General features: G+C 42.1%; 1 protein-coding gene across 2 annotated transcripts in view; it reads right to left on the bottom strand.

Moving 5' to 3' along the window:
* Window positions 1-4,163: 4,163 nt before the first annotated feature.
* SNX3 (sorting nexin 3) overlaps window positions 4,164-25,460 on the bottom strand; it is a 52,976-nt gene continuing 31,679 nt past the window's right edge. The window contains exons 2-5 of one of the 2 annotated variants that reach the window (XM_073576058.1): window positions 15,220-15,315; window positions 6,005-6,129; window positions 5,331-5,445; window positions 4,164-5,208 (exon numbers count right to left, since the gene is read on the bottom strand). In XM_073576058.1, the coding sequence (XP_073432159.1) occupies window positions 5,340-5,445; window positions 6,005-6,129; window positions 15,220-15,315 (327 nt within the window). In that variant the 3' untranslated portion in view covers window positions 4,164-5,208; window positions 5,331-5,339. Of the gene's footprint in view, window positions 5,209-5,310; window positions 5,446-6,004; window positions 6,130-15,219; window positions 15,316-25,460 lie in introns of both variants that reach the window. The other variant, XM_073576057.1, reaches the window with a different exon arrangement.

The following is a 25,460-nucleotide window of genomic DNA, read 5'->3' as shown; positions in this document are numbered from 1 at the left end:
CGAAAGGACTCAGTCCTTCTAAACCTATCTTCAGGGAATCCTTTCTTTTTATCCTATGCTTTCTCTAAGATATCTTCCAAAGTCGGCCCAAACACCCTTAACCCTGAGAAGGGAGGGAATGGAACGTTATTTTTAGAGGCGTTGTCCCCAGACCAGGTCTTCATCCAGATGGCCCTATGGGTCGAGTTAGACAACGAGCTATTCCTAGCCGAGAACCTTACTGATTCGGCGAATGTATCAGCCAAAAAGGCTGTGGCCGACTTCATCAGTGGGAGGGAGGCTATATCTTCTCTCGGAGTCTTACTATTCAAATTCTCCGCCAGTTGCCCCATCCATAGAAACATAGACCTGTCAACTGTAGTGGCGGCTATATTGGTCTTAATCAATGCTTTGGACGTTTCCCAAGCCCATTTCAGATTATCCACCTTTCTGTCGCTAGGGTCCTTCAGACTCGTTGAGTCTTCAAAGGGTATAGATGTCTTCCTAGCTACTTTAGCCACCGGTACGTCTATTTTGGGGACCTCATTCAAGATCTTAATGCCCTCAAGAGCAAATGGTAAACTATTTTTAAAGTCTCGTGGTACCACCAAGCATTTCTCCACATCCTCCCATTCCTCCAGGATCATAGCTCGGATATATATGGTCATTCACCGGAAACACCTGCTGCTTCTGTCCTCTGAGACCCCAAACAGCTCATCCTGTATGGACTGCGGTTTTGGGACCTCCTCCACCTGCATCGTATTTCTGACTGCCTGGACTAGGTTGTCGGTATCCTCAGAGGCAAATAAATATCTTCTGCCCCATTCTGGATTTTCCATCACTAATTCACCCTCTTCTTCCTGGTCTGAACCAGGAAACTGGAAGTCCTCGTCAGAGCTTAGCTCCATCTCCCATCGAGGTCTCTTAGCTCTTGGACCTGGATTGGAAGGTTGTGGCAGGGTAAGGGCTAGATATAGAAGCCTGGACCTCTTCACAAATTAGGGACTTCATTTCAGACAGCAGACAAGGCTGTTTTTCCCTCACAACTTTGGTAGTGCAGCCCTCGCAGAGGCCTTGCCAGAACTCTTAGGCGTGGGGAGGGACATAGCTGGGGTTCCCTTATCCTATTTAGTATAGAGAGAAGGGATAATCAGGCTGCTGCAAAAGGTGGGACTGCATAAAACAGACTTACCACGCAGTCCTGGTCTCCTCTGCCCGCTTCCTCCATAGTGACCCCGTGCGTGCAGAGTGTCTCCTGAGACCCAGGTAAGTTTTATTACCTGTCTCCGCATCATTTCCACATTTCACCCTGGAACGCCCGCCGACCCACTTACCTGTTGCGTTTCTGACGTCACCGGAAGTGCGACGGACCTGCACACCGCGTGTCTTCCGGAAGATGCAGCACCCTGCCAGCCGGTGCCAAGAGCCCCCCCCCCATCGTAAGGAAGCCTCTGTAGCTAAGGGACTCCCCACCGAAGAGTGTCAGCCTCAGCTGCATGATACCCGAGCCCATCCGGTAAGCTCCTGCTTGCTCTCTCGTGCATCCCACCATGCAGGGACAGGAGGCAGGTGGGTGGGGAGGGGTCTTTTAACCTCTAGTGTGTTTCCTGTCCCTGTAAGGAGGATGACCTCCGTGGTGCTGTCAGGAGGGACGTCCTGGAAAAACAATTTGACAACCTTTTCTGTTTCCATGAGTTTTGATTAGAGGTTTACTAGAAAAGGTTGTACTCTTGATAAACCATATACATGAAATTCATAATTCTGATATTATAGGATAAGATATGTAAGGTTAACACAATGTTCCTGTGGACTGATCAGATAGAGGAAGCAAAGTGCATCAATAAATGCATCAAGTTCCTTTCAGTTATATGAAAACTGTAAAGGTACTGTCCCCTTGTGACGTTATAGCGATATTCCTAGCGATATCGCTGTCTGATACTTACCTACGACCCGCTCCCCCGCTGATTATCGCTGATCGCGCGAGAACGTCCAGGACCGTTTCTCGTCGTCAGCTTCCTGCTGGGCTTCCTGTGGAGAGATGAGTGACGAGTGTGGAGCCGGGCGGGAGGACGTCAGGATTGCCTAGTGTGACAGGCAAGTAGCGACCCCCGACCCCTGCGATGTCGCTGGTGAGATCTGCCTGTGTGGCAGCTCACTAGCGACCACTTAGCGATGCACCAGCGATCCTGACCGCGTCATATCGCTGGTCGGGATCGCTGGTGCATCGCTAAGCGTGACAGTACCTTAACTGTATGTGCTAAAGGTGCCCAATTGTTCTTTGTTGCTGAGAATTTATGGATAGTCTATTAATGCTGAACACCAACAGAAAGCTGCACTGTGGTAAGAAATGGTACTGCAAAGCACACACTGACTCATAGCAGCTGGTGTATGTGAGTAGCAATGCCTAAGAGACTTACTTCATGATCAAGCAAAGCACAAGTCAAACAAAAATATGCCAGCCTCAAAGATATAACACACATTAGCTTTTTCTTCATATATTAAGTTTAAAAATGTAGTAAGTTTCTTCCTTGCAGCTTTGAACATACCCACAACCTCAAAGAGGAAAAGGATAGCCTGCTTGTGTGCCAGAATGAAAAGAGTATGTATCATGTACTTGGGAAAGTTGGGTGTGTAAATGCTAGTGTGTGAACCCAGGCAGGCATATTGTTGGCCTATCTAAATGGGGAGTGGTGACACCAAAAAGCGTGGCCTGAATGTGCGAACTGGCTGTTGGGTCACTTAGCTCATTGTCTGCCCATGTGATGAGGTCAGAGGACAAATGAGTGGAGTACCCCTTTAAAGTCACATCCAAGTTGTGCGTAGAGAGTGGGTGGTGTGTCACTCAAAATTGAAATTGCAACACCAAGAAAAAATACTTGTGGACTTTATAGAAATCACAGGATCGATAGACATGTTAATTATATGCAAATGAAGAAACTATTTTACAAAAACATCTCTATCAAGTATTAGAGCCATGTCCAAAGATACACACACTGACACCTTAGCATGCAATCAATGAGGTTCCTAGTGGTAGTCTGAGGAATGTTCTGCCACGCTGAATGGACTTGGACATGCAAATAAAATTCCACTGCTTTGCAATTACTGACCAATGAAGTGTTAGGTGTGCTTGATAGGAGACAAGTCAGGAGATGCTGCAGGCCATGGTAGCATGTTTAGGCTGAGAGGCTGCTCACTGTAGCACAAACATGTGGCCAGGCGTTGTCATGTTTGAAAAATGGTTCCTGGGACCATTTGGTGGAATGTAAAGGCCTTTTCATGGCATTGCCCACATGGTCGTCAGATGGAGCCCAGAGCCGGAAATGCAGGCATGAATGAACATCTAGCCACTTCAGCAATGAGTCCCATTGTTGTCTTGCAGAAAATTATAGCCTTAGTGTGGTCTGGAGACAACATGGGCAATGCCATAAAAAGGTCTTCAGAAGAGATCACACCAACCCTACTCCCGGGATTAAATGGTGTGGGGTGGCATAATGAATGACAGCGAGATCCCTCTAGTCTTCATTCCAGGTACACTAACACATTGATTTAATGGTGGATCCAATAGTATGGCCATTTCAGTGAAGCGTCCAAGCCGCAAGTGGCGCACTCTACTGTGGGCAGCCTGGGTAGACTAAACATTTATCATGGCCGGCAGTGTCCCTGGACTTATCTACCATTGAACATAACTGGGACATCATTGGTCGGCAATTGAAAAAGAAGCTGCCAGCAGCGGATGAGAGCATCAGTGTGGCAAAACATCACTCAGAAAAACATTAATAAACTCAACGATAGCATGCCAAGGCTGTGTGTGTATTTCTGTATGTGGCATTAATACTTGAAGCTGAATAAATTGAAATGTTTTGAAAATTGTTAATGATATGTAAATGATGAAAAAAATAAACATGTCTGTGATTTCCATAATTCCACAACTTTTCCATCTTGCTACAATTTCATTGTCCAGTTTGTTGAGGAGTGTATATAAATACCACTGCTGATCCATTATTTTTTAGTGTGTAATAAAATTCATAGGTTGTTGCTTGGGCAAATTAGCCAAGGAAAAACGAAGAGAAACAGCTAGAAACTAACTAAAGATCACATAATTAGCAATTCAGCACAAACGATCGGTAAAGTATGAAGAAAAAAAAAAAATCTTGTCAGGATACACTGAAATATAATAATAAACATTGTAGATAAAAGATTTTTATTTCCATATTTGTATTTCAAAAATTCAAACAAGTCATATAAAGATGTTTTATACTTGTATAAATTTCTTTGTAACATTTTTTATAAAGTCTTTTGCAAGCTTTGAGGAGTTTCAGTATGCTAAGATTACACGTGAAGATATACAGAGTAAGATAGTGGCACAAGATAATATGGAACAGAAACATTCTAGTGAGAGTCTTTGTTAGTGCTAGTTAGCTGCCATCTAATTATTCCTAGATAGATAGATAGATATATATATATGATAAATGATGTGTAAAGAGAGAGGGATTGCTAGACTATTGTTTTCCAATTAAGAACAAAATGCCAGTAATCCAACAAAAGTAGCATCACTGCCAAGGTGAAAGCAGCTTTTATGATAAAAAGAAAAAAGGCAACTTTAGTGAGCATCCATTACAATCAGATCAGTGATTACTGTAAAGTGATCTTGGTCCTCAACAAACATTATTTCATCCAAGTCCTCAGCTGGAAAAGGCAGAAATTGAACGATGACTTTCCAAATGGAAATAAAAAAAAAAAAAAAAGATAATGCTAAACATGAACAATAAACACTAAGAGAACAAATGGCAAAACAATACGGCATTACCCACAAAAGGGAAATGACTGCCAAAGAAGCTGCAAGATTCCTGACGCAAGGCGACTGACTATAATGAGGACTTTCACATTTCTTAGTGTGAGAGGCTCATGTCAGGCAAGCTACACAGAAATGGACTTTTCCTGGAAGACCTGAACACAACTGAATAGAACTCAGTTAACACTTTTGTCTTTCCATCACGAATGACTCCTTTTACAACATACATGCTGATTTAGGTACCCCTTTATGAACACAAGCCTCTTTGTCACAGTCTGAATCTTTACTGTAGTGCTGGAAATACATGTTGTCATGGTTCAATTTGGCTTACAACAAGTAAAAAAAAAAAAAAAAAATTCAGCGAATCCTGTCCAAGCACCTTGAGGTTCAGTGTGTGTGATCATATACTTTAGTGGCAATTGAACCCGCTTCCGGAGCTGAAATGAAAAGTAACATTGTAGAGTAATATAGAGGTTAGTATGTTACATTTATTACAGCAGATTGTAACATGCCAACAATATAATAAAATAATGTTTTACAGTCATAGGATTTCACTTGCTTCCAGTTATCAAGCATGTCTTATTTTGGATGGTGTGTAGTTCCTGTCGATAATTTCATCTTGTAGAAACATATGAAGGCAACGTTCGTTTTGTGCCAAAGGGTGACCGGCAACTCTGCAAGTTAAAAAAAAAAAAAAAAAATTAAATTATAAAACATGTCAACTGATACAACAGCAAGTGTGAGGCATGGTCTTTCAATGCCATTATCAGTTCTATGACTTATATTTCAAGGGCAATTGTGATCTGCAAACCCATTTACACCCAAATCTTATAAATTATATGAAAATATTAAAGTAGCGCATAAAATCAGCAGTGATGTAAAGAAGAAGGTGATTAAGTACACTGGGCACATTTCACAACTAGAGATAATACCACAATCTGCAATCAATGCAAATGATTACCCCGGCTTTGTAAGCGGCATTGTTCCAGCAATAGGGCATATGTTGAAACCAGGGAGAGCTATGGTATAGCACGTAACTATTTGTTTCAGCGCCATCAATTTCGCAGGCAATCTGCATACATTAACTATACACAACAAACAGAAGGTCAGCAATAAGGAGGATTTGTTTTAACTCATTCAGTGCAGGGATTAAACTGTGCCCCCCTGTAATACAGTCTTTTATACATTGCTGAAGCATTTCCTAGCACTTAAGATGCAGTGGATCACACTTACTTGTTTATAAATTGCTCAAGCCCAAGCTTTCTATCCTCGATGAAAGATTCATCAAAGATTCCTTCATCTCCTCTGAATGGAAGCTGTCGAAAAAGAGCCTTGCCAGGTAGAGGGGGCACCACAACCTAACATTAAGCAGAGGAAATATAGAAATCAGGAGTATGGATCATTTGTGAGTCTTAGTCAATATGTATGCTCAGAAGGCGGCATCATTTTCAGAGAAGGTATAGTTAGGACTAGGACCTTTAGTTATCCAAGCCAAATAAATGTAGTTAGCAGAACCATTTACTTACTGTGCTGCTATAATGCAATTATTTCAGAAAGAAGATAGTTTTAATTGGTATTTCATTTGCAGTTTACATGTGTATAATGTAATATCACACTGTCCATATTTGCCAGTTACATACAGGATTTAAGAGTCACTGACTTCTATTACTTGCCACACCTAGCAAATCTTTAACTTTTCTTGCGAATCCTTTTTTTTTCCCTTGACTTTTAGTAGCCAGAAATATCTGATGTTTTGGAATTTACCATACTTCTTAGTAGGAATAAGTGTGTTTTATTGTCTGCAGCCAGCTTTCGTAACAACGGAAAAAAGCTCTTATATTGCATCCTATCCAAACCCTCAGGCTATGTGCACACATTACGGAATTCCTGCAGAAGTTACCGCGGGAATTCCATTCCGCGGGAAAACCGCATTTTAAATTCCCGCGATTTTCCCACGGAAAAACTAGCGATTTGTAAGCGTAATTAGCTTGCAGAATGCCAGAGTTTTCCAAGCGATCTGTAGCATCGCTTGGAAAACGGATTGACAGGTTGGTCACGACTGTGACCAACTTTTTACTATTGAGGCTGACTATGCAGCATCAGTAGTAAAAAGATAAAATGTTAAAAAAAAAAAAAAAATCATGTTTTTATCAACTTCCGATGTCCCGTGCAGCGTTCCCGATCATCGCGATGATCCCGGCAGGTCCCGTTCCCAGTGATGCATTGCGACAATGACCTTTGATGACGTCACGTCTCGCGAAACATCTACGGTATCGCGAGACCGCGACGTCAAAGATCATTGGCGCAATGCATCACTGGGAACGGGACGTGCCGGGAGCATCGGAAGGTGAGAATATGACGATTTTTTTTATTTTAATTCTATTTTTTACACCCATGTTGCTAAAAGTCCCTTGTCTGCTGCAGCAGTCATGATGATGGTGGAATGGTGACGTCTGCGCTTCCTCTCTGTGCAGTCCACGGAGCGGCTCACACCGGATCCAGGCAGGTGTCAGAAGGAGAGTATGACTGAGTAAAGGTTTTATTTTTTACATATCCAGACTCCTAGACAAAGTTTGATTTTACCAGGACAACATCTTTTAACATCTAAGCACATGAGAGACGCTTATTTTTGAGAGTTGGATGTAGTAATATTCCACGTGCTTCACTTTGCTATTTTATCAGTTTCCACCTTTATCGGAGTAATTGATGTTTGATTTTTTAAATCTATCCTTCACTCACATGAGAAAGCTGGCTGCCGAATTTTAAATCCTGATCAAAATAAATTTAGATGATATTTTAGTTAAGAAATCGAGCTCAACAGTCTAGCTAACCGGAATATAACATTTAGGCCGTGTGCGCACATTGCAGAACTTTCTTCAAGCAAACACTCAAGGTTTCTGTATCTCTTGGCAGTAAAAACGCTGTGGCAAAAACACGAGTTTTGTCGCAATATTTGGTGTGTTTTTGTATAGCAATGAAGGCTTTTTTGAGCTAAATAAAGTTATTAAAAAGTTTTGTGATTTAATTTTGTGGTTCAATACCACGTTTTTAAATCTGATGCAGTAGCATCAGAGTAATGGCATTAGGGCTTGGTGTCAGCAGCGGTCATTGACATCAAGCCCTAGGCTTAGTAATGAACATGTGTCAGCCCGACACCCTCATTGCTAAGCCGATAAGTAAACACACACACACACATTGTCCCCAGCCTATGTAGAATGGTTACAGAATGAAACTACATAAGCTGGAACCAAACAGCAACTCAAAAAAATTGCGTGGGCTCCCACGTAACATTTTATAACCAGCAAAGGGAAAGCCGACGGCTGAGAGCTGATGTTAATATTCTGGGAAGGAGCCTATAGCCATTAAAGGATCCCAGGCTATTACGATCAACTCATAGCTGTCAACTTAGCCCTTCCCGGCTAGTTTACAGGGGGAACACCAAAAAAATTGACATAGGATCTCCTTATAAAATTTAACCAGCAAAGGCTAGAAAGACAGCTGCGGGCTAATATTAATAGCATAGGAAGGGGCCATGGATAGTGGCCCCCCCCGGCTAAAATCATCAGCTTTCAACCTCCCCAGACAAGGCGCATCTATAAGATGCGCCAAATCTGGCACATAGCCTCGCTCTTCCCACTTGCCCTGTAGTGGTGGTAAATGAGATAATGGTCGAAGGGGGGGAGGGGTCGATGTCACCTTGGTATTGTCAGGTGATATCAAGCCCACAGATTAGTAATGGAGAGGCGTCTATACGATGCCCCCATTACTTACCCCATAGTGATAATATAAAAACACAGATCCAGAATAAAGTCTCCTATATTGAATCTAAATTAAACCACACTTATCGAACACCTGATCCACTGACGCAAATGTCTCCTGCAACAAAAATAAAATAAATATATTCCTCACCTGTCCGCAGAGAAGACAATCCATAATGTCCCATGATGATCTTGATGACTTTGATAGCAGTCACTGATGTGACTGCTCTCAAAGACAGCTGGCAATACATAGGTAGGCGGTAATCGCTCCCACAGTGTATCACTGAGCTGCCGTGAGAGAGATCACTGGAGTTCATCAGCTGATCAATTCCGGTGATCTTACGGCACCATCGCTGCATGAGAACTTTCTCACACACCTGTGGTGCCGTAATGGAGATTACCAGAGCTGATCAGCTCATGAACTCCAGAGACCTCTCTCACGGCACCTCAGTGATACACTGACAGGAGGTAATCGTTCCCGCAGTGTATTATCTGGCGGCAGGGTAGAGCAGTCACATCTCACAATGTGACTGTTCTACACGTGATATTGCCATGGGACACTCAAAATTACGTGGACTACAGCGGACAGAAGAGTATATGGTGGTTTATTCTTTTTGATTATTTCTAGGAGACATGGTCATCGGGGATAAGGCATTAAGGTGAGCATATGTTTCTTTATTTTACATTTTTTCTAAGAGAGGAGGGCATTGGTGATTTGATGTTGGGAGAGTATAATGTGTTTTTTTTACTTTTATTTGAATATGTATGTAAATAAATTTACTTTTTTTTTTTTTAACATGCATAAAAGAACTCAGCAGCACATGTGCATAAATCTAGGCCATGTGAAAACACAGAAAAAAATTTTGGAACAATTTCTTCAGAAAATTTTCAGAAGTATTTAAATTGAATGTTTTTAATGTTTTCCTGTGTTTTCACATGGCCTAGATTCATGCACATGTGCTGGTGTGTGTGTGTGTCTGTCTGAATCCATGTAGAGAAAAATGGACCGCTCTCTTCAGGCAGGTGAGGAAACGCTATTTTATTGGCACATACAATACATGGTGGCCGGGGGAGTGACAGCAGGAGTGAGCAGAAAGCTGACAACGGCTGTTTCGCTCTGCAACAGAGCTTCAATAGCAGCGTTTCCTCACCAGCCTGAAGAGTGCGGTCCATTTTTCTCTACATGGATTTGGACATTGCTGTGATTTTCCAGGACGTGCACCCGTGGCTGCAGGCAAGCCTATAACCGACAACCGCGCACAAGTTGACCTTCTCACAGTAACAGCAGTGCCATCAGCTTTTTTTTCTCTTTTATGCTATATATATATATATATATATATATATATATATATATATATATATATATATATATATATATATATACATATATATATACACACACACACACACACACACACACACATGTATTTTTATGCAAAACAAAAAAAGTACATATATTTGGAATTGCCGTAACCAGAATGACTCAATCTATACAACTGTAGTACTAGTCAACCCCTGGAGTGACTGCTGTTAAAAAAAAAAAAAAAAATATGGCAAACTATGGTTTTTCATCATACCATTGGAAATAAAGTGGAATAAAACATTATAAAAAAACGACAACTGAAAATAAAAAAGGTATAGCTGAAAACATCATCTTGTCCTGCAAAAAACAAGCCACCATAAAGCCGCGTTAGGGGAAAAATAAAGTTATGGTTCTTAGAATAAAGCAATGCAAAAAAAAAAAAAAAATTATAAAAATGAGGTATTGCTGTAATCGTACCGAAAAATAAAACCCGCCTCATCAATTTTACCACACTGTGAATGGCAAAAAAAAAAAACAAAAAACAAAAAAAAACACAAATTAACATGAGTTGCTGGTTTTAGTTCATTATGCGTCCCAAAAATCGGAATAGAAAAGTGACCAGGAATTGTTATGTGCCCGAAAATGGTACCAATAAAAACGTCGACTTTTCCTGTAAAAAGAACAACCCTCCCATGATTCGGGCAGCAGAAATATAAGAAATCACAGCTCTATAAATCTGATATCGCTCTAACCGCACCGAAGAATAGTCTTCTAATCAGTTATACTGCACAAGGGGATAAAATAAAACCAATCAACATGCTGTTGATTTGTTCATTCTGTCTCCCAAAGATTTCAGTAAAGTTTGGCGCATATATCCTGCACTCTACGCTTCCACTGGAGCATTCCAAGTAAACCTCTGAAACACCGTATTTTTCAGACTATAAGACGCACTTTTTTCCTGCAAAAATGTAGAGGAAAATGGGGGGGGGTCTTATAAACGAGATGTACCGGCTCTGGCTGTGGTGGGGAGCAGCGGGTCACAGAGGCAGCTATACTTTATTTACAGTATTTACAGTTGTCTTTTTTTATGAGGTTTTGTTCCACTTTATTTCCAGTGGTATGATGAAAAACCATAGTTTGCCCTATGTTTTTTTTTTTTTTTTACAGCATTCACTCTAGGGGGTTAACTAGTTCTACAGTTTTATAGATTGGGTCGTTCTGGATATGGCAATTCCAAATATGTGTACTTTTCTCATAGTTTCATGGTTGTCAAGGGAGCCTGCCTCATACTCCACACAAAATGTATGTTTTTTGTATAAAATTCTATTATGAGTTTCTGAATTCACTCCATTTCAGAAAATTAACCAAATACATCTCCAAGACTCACAACATACACATTTAACCCCTTCACCCCCAAGGGTGGTTTGCACGTTCATGACCGGGCCAATTTTTACAATTCTGACCACTGTACCTTTATGAGGTCATAACTCTGGAACGCTTCCATGGATCCCGGTGATTCTGACATTGTTTTGTCGTGACATATTGTACTTCACGTTAGTGGTAAAATTTCATTCAAATAACTTGCGATTATTTGTGAGAAAAACGGAAATTTGGCGAAAATTTTGAAAATTTCGCAATTTTCCAACTTTGAATTTTTATGCCCTTAAATCACAGAGATACGGCACACAAAAAACTTGATAACTAACATTTCCCACATGTTTACTTTACATCAGCACAATTTTGGAACCAAAATTTTTTTTTGTTAGGAAGTTATAAGGGTTAAAAGTTGACCAGCGATTTCTCATTTTTACAACACCATTTTATTTTTACGGACCACATCACATTTGAAGCCACTTTGAGGGGTCTATATGATAGAAAATACCCAATAGTGACACCATTCTAAAAACTGCACCCCTTAAGGTGCTCAAAACCACATTCAAGAAGTTTATTAACCCTTTAGGTGCGTCACAGGAATTTTTTTGAATATTTAAAAAAAAAAATGAACATCTAACTTTTTTTCATAAAAAAAATACTTCAGGTTTAATTTTTTTTATTTTACCAAGGGTAACAGGAGAAATTGAACTGCAAAAGTTATTGTGCAATTTGTCCTGAGTACGCAGATACCTGATATGTGGGGGGGAACCACTGTTTCTGCGCATGGCAGAGCTCAGAATGGAAGGAGCGCCGTTTGACTTTTTCAATGCAAAATTGGCTGGAATTCAGATTGGACGCCATGTCACGTTTGGAGAGTCCCTGATGTACCTAAACAGTGGAAACCCCCTACAAGTGACCCCATTTTGGAAACTAGACCCCCCAAGGAACTTATCTAGATATGTGGTGAGAACTTTGAACCCACAAGGGCTTTACAGAAGTTTATAACGTACAGCGGTACAATTAAAAAATCATATTTTTTCCACAAAAATGATCTTTTCACCCCAATTTTTATTTTCCCAAGGGTAACAGGACCCTAAAAGTTATTGTGCAATTTGTCCTGAGTACGCTGATACCCCACATGTGGGGGTAAACCACTATTTGGGCGCATGGCAGAGCTCGGAAGGGAAGCAGCGCCATTTGACTTTTTGGCTGGAATGGAGATCGGACACGATGTCGCGTTTGGAAAACCCCTGATGTACCAAAACAGTGGAAACCCCCCACAAATGACACCATTTTGGAAACTAGACCCCCTAAGGAACTTATCTAGATGTGTGGTGAGAATTTTGAACCCCCATGGGCTTCACAGAAGTTTATAACATAAAGCCATACAATTAAAAAATCATATTTTTTCCACAAAAATGATCTTTTCATCCTCAATTCTTATTTTTCCAAGGGTAACAGGACCCTAAAAGTTATTGTGCAATTTGTCCTGAGTACGCTGATACCCCACATGTGGGGGTAAACCACTATTTGGGCGCATGGCAGAGCTCGGAAGGGAAGCAGCGCCATTTGACGTTTTTGGCTGGAATTGAGATCGGACACGATGTCGCGTTTGGAAAACCCCTAATGTACCTAAACAGTGGACACCCCCCACAAATGACACCATTTTGTATACTAGACCCCCCAAGGAACTTATCTAGATGTGTGGTGAGCACTTTGAACCCCCCAGTGCTTCACAGAAGTTTACAACGCCCGGGCGTGAAAATAAAAAATTCGTATTTTTTCCACAAACATGATCTTTTAGTCACCATTTTTTATTTTCCCAAGGGTACCAGGAGAAATTGGACCCCAAAAGTTGTTGTCCAATTTGTCCTGAGTATGCTGATACCCCATATGTGGGAGAAAACTACTGTATTTGCACACGTCGGGGCTCGGAAGGGAAGTAGTGACGTTTTGGAATGCAGACTTTGATGGAATGGTCTGCGGGTGTCATGTTGCCTTTGGAGAGCCCCTAATGTACCTAAACAGTGGAAACCCCCCACAAATGACCCCATTTTGAAAACTAGACCCACTAAGGAACGTATCTAGATGTGAGGTGAGCACTTTGAACCCCCAAGGGCTTCACAGAAGTTTATAATGCCAGGGCATCAAAATAAAAAAATCGTATTTTTTCCACAAACATGATCAATTAGTCCCCAATTTTTTTATTTTCCCAAGGGTAACAGGAGAAATTGAACCCCAAAAGTTGTTGTCCAATTTGTCCTGAGTATGCTGACACCCCATATGTGGGATAAAACTACTGTATGGACACACGTCAGGGCTCGGAAGGGAAGTAGTGACGTTTTGGAATGCAGACTTTGATGGAATGGTCTGCGGGTGTCATGTTGCCTTTGGAGAGCCCCTAATGTACCTAAACAGTGGAAACCCCCACAAGTGACCCCATTTTGGAAACGAGACCCCCCACGGAACTTATCTAGATGTGTGGTGAGCACTTTGAACCCCCAAGTGCTTCACAGAAGTTTATAACACTCGGACGTGAAAATAAAAAAATCATTTTTTTCCACAAAAATGATATTTTTGCCCCCAATTTTTTATTTTCCTAAGGGTAACAGGAGAAATTGGACCCCAAAAATTGTTTTGCAATTTGTCCTGAGTAGGCTGATACCCTACATGTGGGGGTAAAACACTGTTTGGGCGCATAGCAGAGCTTGGAAGGGAAGGAGCACCATTTGACTTTTTCAACTCAGAATTGGCTGGAATTGAGATCAGACGCCATGTTGCATTTGGAGAGCCCCTGATGTGCCCAAACAGTGGAAACCCCCAATTCTAACTCCAACCCGAACCCCAACACGCCCCTAGCCCTAACCCTAGCCCTAACCCTACACACCCCTAGCCCTAACCCTAGCCCTAACCCTAAAGGAAAAATGGAAATAAATACATTTTTTTTATTTCATTATTTTTCCCTAACTAAGGGGGTGATAACGGGGGGTTTGATTTACTATTTATGGCGGTTTTTATGTTTGGCGGCTGTCGCACGCTAAAAGACGTTTTTTATTGTAAAAATAGTTTTTGCATCACCACATATTGAGAGCTATAATTTTTCCGTATTTTGACCCACCGAGTCATGTGAGGTCTTATTTTTTGCGGGACGAGTTGACGTTTTTATTGGTACCATTTTCGGGCACGTGAAATTTTTTGATCGCTTTTTATTCCGATTTTTGGGACGCAGAATGAACAAAAACCAGCGTTTCATGAATTTCTTTTGGGGGGGGGGGGTGCGTTTACACCGTTCCGCGTGCGGTAAAATTGATAAAGCGGTTTTATTAAATAGTCCCAGGTGGGACATCACTGTCCTGTGACAGATCGCTGATCTGTCACATCACAGATCACTGTGACAGATCAGCGATCTGACACAGGCACTGCAGAAGGCTTCCTCATGCCTGCGCTTTGCAGGCACTGAGGAAGCCAGCTTCCGCAGGCCCCCGAAGGCCCCCGTCGCCATCTTGGATTCGGGGGCCTGGAGGGAGGGAGTCCCCCGCAGCAGCGCTGCACATTGCGCTGCCGTGGGGGGCTCAGGGAAGCACGGAGGGAGCCCCCTCCCTGCCGATTCTTCCCTTTAACCCCCGATACACCGCGATCGTGTTTGATCGCGGTGTGCAAGGGGTTAACGTGTCGGGGGCGGTCCGTGACTGTGCCTGGTGTCAGCTATGATAATTAGCTGACACTCGGCCGCGATCAGCGGCGCTCACCACGTGGGCGCCGCTGATCGCGCCGACGTACTATCCCGTCCCCGGTCATACGGGCCCGGGTACCGTGGACGGGATAGTACGTCGGATGGCAGAAAGGGGTTAAATATTCCAAAGAAAAACTTTCACCATTCCAAGAATTTTTAAAACTTAAGCCTCAAAGTAAACGATTTAGTAATGTATTCAGTTTGTATTATAAAATTTAGTCATAGATCTGTTAAAAACATACATGTAATGTAATGTGCATTAGCTAGTTTGATCACTTACCTTGCTTTCTCTTTCAAGTTCACTCCTTAACCACTCAAAATCACTGTATCTTCTGCGGACACAAGATTCCTTCAGTTTAAAAATTGGCAGATTAGTCTGTAACACAAAATATTAAATGTCACTTACTTTAAAACCAACCATGAGGGTAAGGTGACGTACACATTCAGACTGACAGTAGGAAATAAAAACATGAGTAAATTAACCATGCTATTTTAGAATTTTGGATAACTAGAATAGGAAGACCTATGAAGACTCAAACTTCAAGGCTAGATTTCATAAAAGCAGACTTTAAGGGACTCTGAAAGAGAATTGAAGGGATCTAATGGTTGGCTATCCTTAAGGACAAAAATGTCCAGGAAGGAGGGGAAATTTTGAAAAATGAGATTCTCAAAGCACAATCGATAACAATTCCGAAAAGAGGGAAGAATAGGAAGCATTTAAGAAAACCAGGATAAATGAACACAGAACTTAACCCCTTCATGACCAAGCCTATTTTGACTTTAATGACCAGGCCATTTTTTGCAATTCTGACCAGTGTCCCTTTATGAGGTAATAACTCTAGAACGCTTCAACCCATCCTAGCGATTCTGAGACTGTTTTTTCGTGACATATTGGGCTTAACGTTAGTGGTAAATTTAGGTTGATAATTTTTGCGTCCATTTGTGAAAAAAATCAGAAATTTAGCGAAAATTTCGCAATTTTCAAATTTTGAATTTTTATTCTGTTAAACCAGAGTTATGTGACAGAAAATAGTTACTAAATAACATTTCCCACATATCTACTTTACATCAGCACAATTTTGGAAACAACATTTTTTTTTGTTAGGAAGCAATAAGGGTTGAAAGTTGACCAGTGATTTCTCATTTTTATAACAAAATTTACAAAACTTTTTTTTTTTTTTTTTTTGGGACCATATCACCTTTGAAGTCACTTTGAGGGGTCTATATGGCAGAAAATACCCAAAAGTGACAACATTCTAAAAACTGCACCCCTCAAGCTACTCAAAACTACATTCAAGAATATTATTAACCCTTCAGATGTTTAACAGGAACTAAAGCCACGTGGAAGGAGAAAATGGACACTTCAATTTTTCCAACAAATATTTTCTTTTATCATCAATTTTTTCATTTTCACATGGCAACAGGATAAAATGGATCCTAAAATGTGTTGGGCAATTTCTCCGGAGTACACCGATACCTCATATGTGGTCATAAACCACTGTTTGGGCGCACGGCAGGGCTCGGAAGGGAACGAGCACCATTTGACTTTTTGAATGGAAAATATGCTGGAATATTGAGCAGTTGCCATGTCGCGTTTGGAGAGTCCCTGTGTGCCTAAACATTGGAGTTCCCCCACAAGTGACCCCATTTTGGAAACTAGACCCCCCCAAGGAACTTATCTAGATGAATAGTGATCACTTTGAACCCCCAGGTGCTCCACAGAAGTTTATAACGCAGAGCCGTGAAAATATTTTTAGTCCGCAATTTTTTATTTTCACAAGGGTAACAGGATAAATTGGACCCTAAAAGTTCCTATGTGGGGGGGAACCATTTTTTGGGCACACGTCAGGGCTCGGAATGGAAGTAGTGACATTTTGAAATGCAGACTGATGGAATGGTCTGCGGTCATCGTTACATTTGCAGAGCCCCTGATGTGCCTAAACAGTAGAAACCCCCCACAATGACCCCATTTTGGAAACTAACCTTCCAAGGAACTTATCTAGATGTCCGGTGAGCACTTTGAACACCCAAGTGCTTCACAGAAGTTTATAACGCAGAGACGTGAAAATAAAAAAATCATTTTTTTTACGCAAAAATAAATTTTTAGCCTCCAATTTTTTATTTTCCCAAGGGTAACAAGAGAAACTAGACGCCCAAAGTTGCTGTGCAATTTGTCCTGAGTACGCCCGATACCCCATATGTTGGGGTAAACCACTGTTTGGGCACACGTCGGGGCTTGGAAGGGAGGGAGCACCATTTGACTTTTTGAACGCAAAATTGGCTGGAATCAATGGTGGCACCATGTCGCGTTCGTTTGGAGACCCCCTGATATGACTAAATAGAGGAAACCCCTCCAACCCTAACCTCAACACACTCCTAACCACACCCCTAATTCCAACCCTAACCCTAATTCCACCCTAACCCTAACGGAAAAATAAAAATATTTTCTTTATTTTATTATTTGTTTCAACCAATGGGGGTGATAAAGGGGGGGTTTATTTACTTTTTATATCATTTTGATCAATGTGATCAAAATGAATGAATGGAATCTGCAGCGGCAGATTCTGGCGGGCGCACTGCGCATGCGCCCGCCATTTTCCAAGATGGTGGTGCCCATCATCCGGGACCGCGGGACACCGGGAGCGACAGCGGCACTCGGTAGGTACCGGGGGGTGGGAGGGGACTTGATCGGAAGCTGGGAGGGAGCGGACGGAAGGCGGGGGGAGGAGATGATGACAGCGGCGGCACATCACCACTGTCATTCAGTGGCGGGGGCCGATCGACCCAGTCAGCCGGTGCGGGGGGGTGTGTGTCAGATAACTGTCTCCAGCCATGTCCGATGCTACTGCAGCATCGGCCATGGCTGGTTTGTAATATTTCATCAAATTTCATTGATGAAATATTACTATCGCTCTGATTGGCTGCTTCACTTTTAACCGTCAATCAGAGCGATCGTAGCCACATGGGGGCGAAGTCACGCCCCCTGTGGTGAAGTACAAAGCCCCCTGTATCTGCGGGTCGGGTGACCTTTCATTGACCCTGGTCACCCTACCTGCAGGGGGGCTTTAAAGTCATGACACAGCATATGCGTCAGTGGTCAGATTGGCACCGACTTTCATGACGCATACGCTGTGTCACTGGTTGGAAAGGGGTTAAGCACGTGCTAAAAAGGAAGAAATAAATGTTTGTCAAATGGAAAGAGGGAGGCATATCTAAAGAAGAATATAATGCTATCTGCAGAACCTGCAGGGGACGCATCATATTATCTAAAGCTGGCAATGAATTAAGGCTTGCAAGAGACGTCAAAAGCAATAAAAAAGGATTTTGGGGATATGTCAAAAGTGAAAGTGAAATGTGCTATAGGATTTTTACAAGATGAAAATGATGAAATGGTAAGAAAGGATGTTGAGAAGGTCGAACATTTAAATTCCTCTTTTGCATCGGTTTTCTCTCAAAGGAAATGTAACATCAACTGATCTTCACTGTCCTATGAAAGGAATAGAAGAATCCAGACTATCCATAAACAGAAAGATAGTGAGGGAATATTTAGCTAACAGATGAATTACACCCCAGAGTACTGAAGGAGATAGCAGAAGAAATTTTTGAACCACTCTCCAAAATTTTTGAAAATTCTTGGTGAACAGAAGTCCCAGAAGATTGGAGAAGAGCAAATGTTGTTACTATCTTCAAAAAAAGGGGAAGAAGGTGGACCCAGGAAACTATAGGCCGGTGAGTCTGACTTCTATACCAGGAAAGATCTTTGAACAAATTATTAAACAACATGTATGTAAGTACCTGGATAAGAATGATGTGATTAACCAGAGTCAGCATGGGTTTGTAACTAATAAGTCATGTCAGACTAACTTAATTTCCTTCTATGACAATCACTGACTGGGCGGATCAGGGAAATGCTGTAGATAATAGTATATCTTGACTTCAGCAAAGCATTTGACAAAGTATCTCACACCATCCTTATTGAAAAAATGATTAAGCATGGAATGGACAAGGCAACTGTTAGATGGATTCATAAGTGGCTTAGTGATCAGACCCAAAGAGTGGTCGTAAATGGCTGCACATCCAGTTGAAGAATGTCTCAAGTGGGGTACCACAGGGCTCTGTTATCGGCCCTGTATTGTTCAACATCTTTATCAATGAGTTAGTTGAAGGAATTGAGGGTACACTGATTAAATTTGCTGATGACACAAAGTTAGGAGGGATAGGTAATACTAGAGAAGAGAGGATTCAAAAAAATATTAGTAAACTGGAGCAGTGGGCAGCAACTAACAATGTTTTTTAACAGGGAAAATGCAAAGTACTACATCTGGGCAATAAAAATGAAAAAAGCATATACTGAATGGGAGGAATAGGGCTAAGCAACAGCACATGTGAAACAGACTTGGGTATACTAATCGATCACAGACTGAATATGCAGCAGCAAAAAAGGCAAATTCTGGCATGTATTAACAGAAGCATACAGTCTAGATCATGTGAAGTCATTATCCCCCTCTACTCCTCTTTGGTCAGACCTCATCTGAAATACTCTGTCCAGTTCAGAGAAGAGCGACAAGAATGGTGACCAGTCTGGAAACCATGTCCTATGAGGAACAGTTACAGGATTTGGGAATGTTTAGCTTGCAAAAAAGAAGATCGAGAGGAGACTTAATAGCTGTCTACAAATATCTCGGGCTGTCACATTGTAGAAGGATCATCTTTACTCTCATTTGCACAAGGAAAGACTAGAAGTATTGGGATGAAACTGAATGGGAGGAGACAGATTAGATATTAGAAAACACTTTTTGACAGTGAGTGTGATCAATGAGTGGAACAGGCTGCCACAACAGGTGATGAATTCTCCTTCAATAGAAGTCTTCCAGCAGAGGCTGGACAGACATCTGTCTGGGATGATTTGTGAATCCTGCTTTGAGCTGGGGGTTGGACCAGATGACCAAGGAGGTCCCTTCCAACTCTACAATTCTATGAATAATGTAATGGTTATCGTGGGCCGATGGGAAGAAGCACCAGTAACCAACCACTCCATTTAGATGCTGCAGTCAGAGTGACAGTGACATTTAAATGGCTAACAGTAGCGATCTGCGCTCAGCTGTTAGATACCGAAGCTGGCTATGCAAGATAACCGGCATGTAGTGCTTGTGTAGAAGCAAATTGTAAATGGTTATTCTACCATTTCTTCCTATGGCACTGTGCTAGTAATTTTTCAAGTATGAATACTCAAGGGAGTGTCAGCTCACAATCACAGCTCAAACTAAAACTGGCACCTAGTAGGGGATTTTGCTGTTAATATCTGTTGGCTCATTTTTCATGACATCATCCTTTCTTCCAACATTCCAATTGGATGCTCAATGCTCCGTTGGAGCTTCAACATGCTTTGGTGCACCTTCTAATCTACATGTTTTCAAGCTACCTCTGCCCCCCTCTTCACGGATTGACAGTGCAGGTTTCACGGAGACGCTACAGTTGCCACTGAAGTTGTGTGCATGTTACAACAATCAAATATCTGCACATGTTCAGAACAACCTTCCCTTGGGAGTCCGCCTGGCACATGCCTCAGTACTCAATCAAAAAAAGTTAGCTCACAATTTCAGTTATGTCAATGCTGGTAATCAGTGAAGAGGAGGGTGACAGTTTTATAACATGTAGATGGGAATGTGCACAAAACTATGTTGCCATGCCTAGGGTGCACCAAGCACCTAATTGGAATTTTGTAAGAAAGGATGATTTCTTGTAAACAAACCAACAAATTTTAACAGCATATATATGATTTTAGGACAAAGTCCACTTCAAGGTACCATGTTTAGTATGAATAGCAATTATGAGCTCACAGTGTTCAATACGTGCAATATTCATAAAGGGCTTACTTTCTTCTAATTCGCTAAACATCACATGGTTGGCAAATATTAGTAGTTTTGTTATATGCACTTTGACTAAACAGCACAGACTGCAGCAGACAGAGTGGCTGCTCGTTGGCAGCAGCTGGCACGTGACACACCAATGACACATCACTAATGAAAAAGCAGTGGCAACAATAGCTGGAACGGCACTGCCATTTTTAATTTGAGTCTTGATTTATTCAAAGGGAATCTTTCACCAGGTTTTTTCCGACCCCATTTCAGAACAGTGTAGGGGCAGAGACTCTGATTCAAGCGATGTACCACTTCTGGGATGCTTGCTGCAGCTTTGATAAAATCACTGTTTTATCTGCTGCAGATATACCAGTTTTCTGAATGCTGAGCTCTGCACATAACCCCGCTCACACCACCGATTGGCACCTTTTTGCCTATACACAGAAAGCTGTCACTCTGTACTTCAAGTGGTACAGAGCTCAAGATTATGCAAGACTACAGAGCAGCAGGCTAACAAGTCTTCTAGTGATAATATCCTGCAGATAAAACAGAAGTTCACACAACTACTGCAAGTCGCTCAGTGACATCACTGGAATCAGGGTCTCTCGCTACATTATGCTGCTCTCATATTAGGTGGCAAACAACTGGTGAACTTTTAAAGAGGTTGTCTGGTCTAGATCTACAAGTCTGCAGTCACTATGTAACTGCAGACATGTTAATCCTCACATCGCGTGCACTGCATGCTGTGAGGATTCACCAGTAACGGGAGCAGTGGTCTTGTGACCACAAATATGCGATATGCCCACTTCAGACCACATTCGACTAGATGGGCGCAGCCTCGCTCGATGCAAGTGTATTGAGCGAGGCTGGAAACAGTCCAGTCAGCATGTGGATGGGAGTATGCATATAGCACAGGACCACCGCTGGCACCAAAGAGTCCTCACAGTTCGCAGTAGGTGCAATATGAGTATTCACAAGTCTGCAGTCAGATACAGTTAAACTGATGCAGTAAGGAACAACCAATTAAAGCCCAGTTTGTGTTAGCGCAAGGATCCTTACTGTATAGTCCATACAATAGTAGCAAACATTTGCAACCAAATGGATCCAGGTGGGTAGGAATAAGATACTGATCATGTGTGACCAAAAACATTGACATGACGTAGACGCTCTGAATAATAATAAACATTTTTATATAGCGCTAACATATTCCGCGGCGCTTTACAGTTTGCACATATCATCACTGTCCCCAATGGGGCTCACAATCTAAATTCCCTATCAGTAGGTCTTTGGAATGTGGGAGGAAACCGGAGTAAGTACCCGGAGGAAACCCACGCAAACACGGGGAGAACATACAAACTCCTTGCAGATGTTGTCCTTGGTGGGATTCGAACCCAGGACTCTAGCTCTGCAAGGCTGCAGTGCTATCCACAAAAATATAAGAGCAATATCTAGACAAACCCATTTTATTTTTAATTTAAGGGATTCCAATTCCATATTATATTGTGCTTTATCTGTTTAGAAACTCTGCAATTAACTATGGGCCGGAAAGGGACAGTGTGTCTGCAGTCACAGCAATGAAGTTGGATACGAAAACAAATATAAATTGAAAAATGTTCTGCATAAAACCCTGTTCTAGTTCGTACACTAAAATTACATAAAACCTGCAATATTATCCCAAGGGAAGAATTAAGAAATAAAACCAAACTAAATCCAAGAACACATTCTTTATGGATTAAAGCCTCTAACTGTGAAAACATGAATCAGGATTAATTACAAGCAGCAAACCTATCATTAAGGTGAAGTCAAATCTGGACATATGCAGTGTTAGTATAACCGATTTCTCTCTAGAAGGGAGGTCACCCAGACCGCAGGATAGCAAATCCGGTATTAAGAATGGTATCGGGTCTCTCTTATTACATCTCTATTGGCTTTTTACCCAACTTCAACTCTACTCATCCTGTGCTGGGGAAGGGTGGTGTAGAGGACGGAACGCTTCGCAGCTCAGGCTTTTCTGCAGGTGATACTTTGCATTTCAAACTCTCTCCTCTCAAATTACTTTACAAAAGGGGATTAGCTGCTCTCTTCTAGTGACCCTGTAAAGATCAAGCTTGTGAAAACCGTTTAGAAGAATTTTCATACATGCAGTACGGAAGTCTATAAAGTTAATCACTGAAATAACAGATCAAGTTTAAGGGTACAATACAAGAAGGTAGAAGTGCCAATTGATCTCATTTTACCATGCATTTCCCTTATCCTGAACTTTTGACATATTAATAGTTATAGGACGCTTCTTTTTTGGATTGGAAAATTATAATCCCAATGTTTTTTCTACCAAACTTTGAAAGTCTTGAAAATTCCTGTCTTCTCCACGAATTGTTCTGTTACTACTATTTGGGAGTTAAGAAAACTAGGACTATGTGAAGACCACATACAGTTGTATGAAAAAGTGTTTGCCCCCTTCCTGATTTCCTATTCATTTCCATGCTTGTCACACTTAAATGATTCAAAATCACCAAACAAATGTAAATATCAGACAAAGATAAAATAAGTAAAACACAAAATGCAGGTTATAACTGAAGAACTTTATTATTAAGGGAAAAAGAAAACCAAACCTACAGGGCCCTGTGTGAGAAAGGGATTGCCCCATAAACCTTATAACTGGTTGGGCCACCCTTAGGCCTGTTTCACACTTCAGTTTTTCTTGTCAGTCAAAATCCGCCAAAATAGCGGAAAACGGATCCGCAGGCAGACTGACAGGAACGGGTGCCACCGGATAGGCGGAAGTATGGATCCGCTGATGGTTAAAATTTAAAGGAACCGCGCCTGGGAAAAAAAAAAAAAAGCATACCGGCGCTGTAGCGTGCTCCGGGAGCAGGCATCTGCATGTCGCGGGCACGGCGGGATCTCGCGGGAGCACCGCTGATGTCGCTGAAAGGCCAGGGGGAGAGAGAGAGAGATAGAGAGATCCAGCAGCCAGACAGAATTGGGGGTTAAATATGTTTACAAATACCAGATGGCGGATCCGGGCAGCAAAAAAACGTTGCAGGGTCCATCCGGACATGTCAGCGGACGCCAAAATCTTGGCGGATCTGCTGACAAACGGATGCAACGGATCACCATCAGTCAAAATCCGCCGATAATGCAAGTCAATGGGGAAAAAAAACAGATCCGCCAAGAAAAATGGCGGATCCGTTTTTTTGCCAACACAGTGGATTTTGACTGATGGTGACAAACGGATGTGTGAAACAGGCCTAAGCAGCAGCAACAACAGCAATAACTGGCGATGAGTCTTTAACAATGCTCTAGAGGAATGTTGGCCACTCATCTTTACATAATTGTTGTAATTCAGCCACATGGCGTTTGAGCATGAACCACTTTTTTAAGGTCATGCCACAGCATCTCTATCGGATTAAAGGTCAGGACTTTGACTAGGCCACTCAAGTCTTAATTTTATTTTTCTTAAGCCATTCAGATGTGGGCTTCCTAGGGTGTTTTGGATCACTGTCCTGTGGCATAACCCAAGTGCGCTTCAGCTTGAGGTCACGAACAGCTGGCTGGACATTCTCCTTCAGGATTTTTTGGTAGACAGCAGAATTTAGGCTGTGTGCCCACAGTAGGGTTTTAAACCTGACATAAAACCAGACTCCTTTCCAGAAAACGCGCGTTTTTTACAGTGCGTTTTTGATGCGTTTTTTTTCCACGTGTCTTCTGGACCATAGGAAATGGCTAAAAACGCGGACTAAGCCGCAAAATTAATGCGCATGCTGCATTTTTAGCTGCCAAGCGTTTCCTTAGCGGTAAAAAACGCATCCATACGCACAAAAAGGCCAAAAAGCATTAAAATTATTATTATTATTATTTATTGTTATAGCGCCATTTATTCCATGGCGCTTTACATGTGAGGGGGGTATACATAAAAACAAGTACAATAATCTTAAACAATACAAGTCATAACTGGTACAGGAGGAGAGAGGACCCTGCCCGCGAGGGCTCACAATCTTCAAGGGATGGGTGATAATACAGTAGGCGAGGGTAGAGCTGGTCGTGCAGCGGTTTGGTCGATCGGTGGTTACTGCAGGTTATAGGCTTGTCGGAAGAGGTGGGTCTTCAGGCTCTTTTTGAAGGTTTCGATGGTAGGTGAGAGTCTGATATGTTGTGGTAGAGAGTTCCAGAGTAGGGGTGATGCGCGAGAGAAATCTTGTATGCGATTGTGGGAAGAGGAGATAAGACGGGAGTAGAGAAGGAGATCTTGTGAGGATCGGAGGTTGCGTGCAGGAAAGTACCGGGAGACGAGGTCACAGATGTATGGAGGAGACAAGTTGTGGATGGCTTTGTATGTCATGGTTAGGGTTTTGTAATGGAGTCTCTGGGCAATTGGGAGCCAGTGAAGGGATTGACAGAGGGGAGAAGCTGGGGAATAGCGGGGGGACAGGTGGATTAGTCGGGCAGCAGAGTTTAGAATAGATTGGAGGGGTGCGAGAGTGTTTGAGGGGAGGCCGCAGAGCATGAGGTTGCAGTAGTCAAGGCGAGAGATGATGAGGGCATGGACTAGGGTTTTTGCAGATTCTTGGGTGAGGAAAATGATTGGGAAGCTTCTTTTAAGCATTTTTGAAGCGGTTTGACCCCTAAAAACGCTTAAAAAACGCTACTGTGGGCACAC

The sequence above is a fragment of the Dendrobates tinctorius genome, unplaced genomic scaffold, assembly GCF_039654945.1.
Source record: "Dendrobates tinctorius isolate UK_male_01 unplaced genomic scaffold, ASM3965494v1 ptg000046l, whole genome shotgun sequence".
Lineage (NCBI taxonomy): Eukaryota > Metazoa > Chordata > Amphibia > Anura > Dendrobatidae > Dendrobates > Dendrobates tinctorius.
Note: the sequence above shows the minus strand (reverse complement) of the source record. Positions and strands in the feature narration are given on the sequence as shown.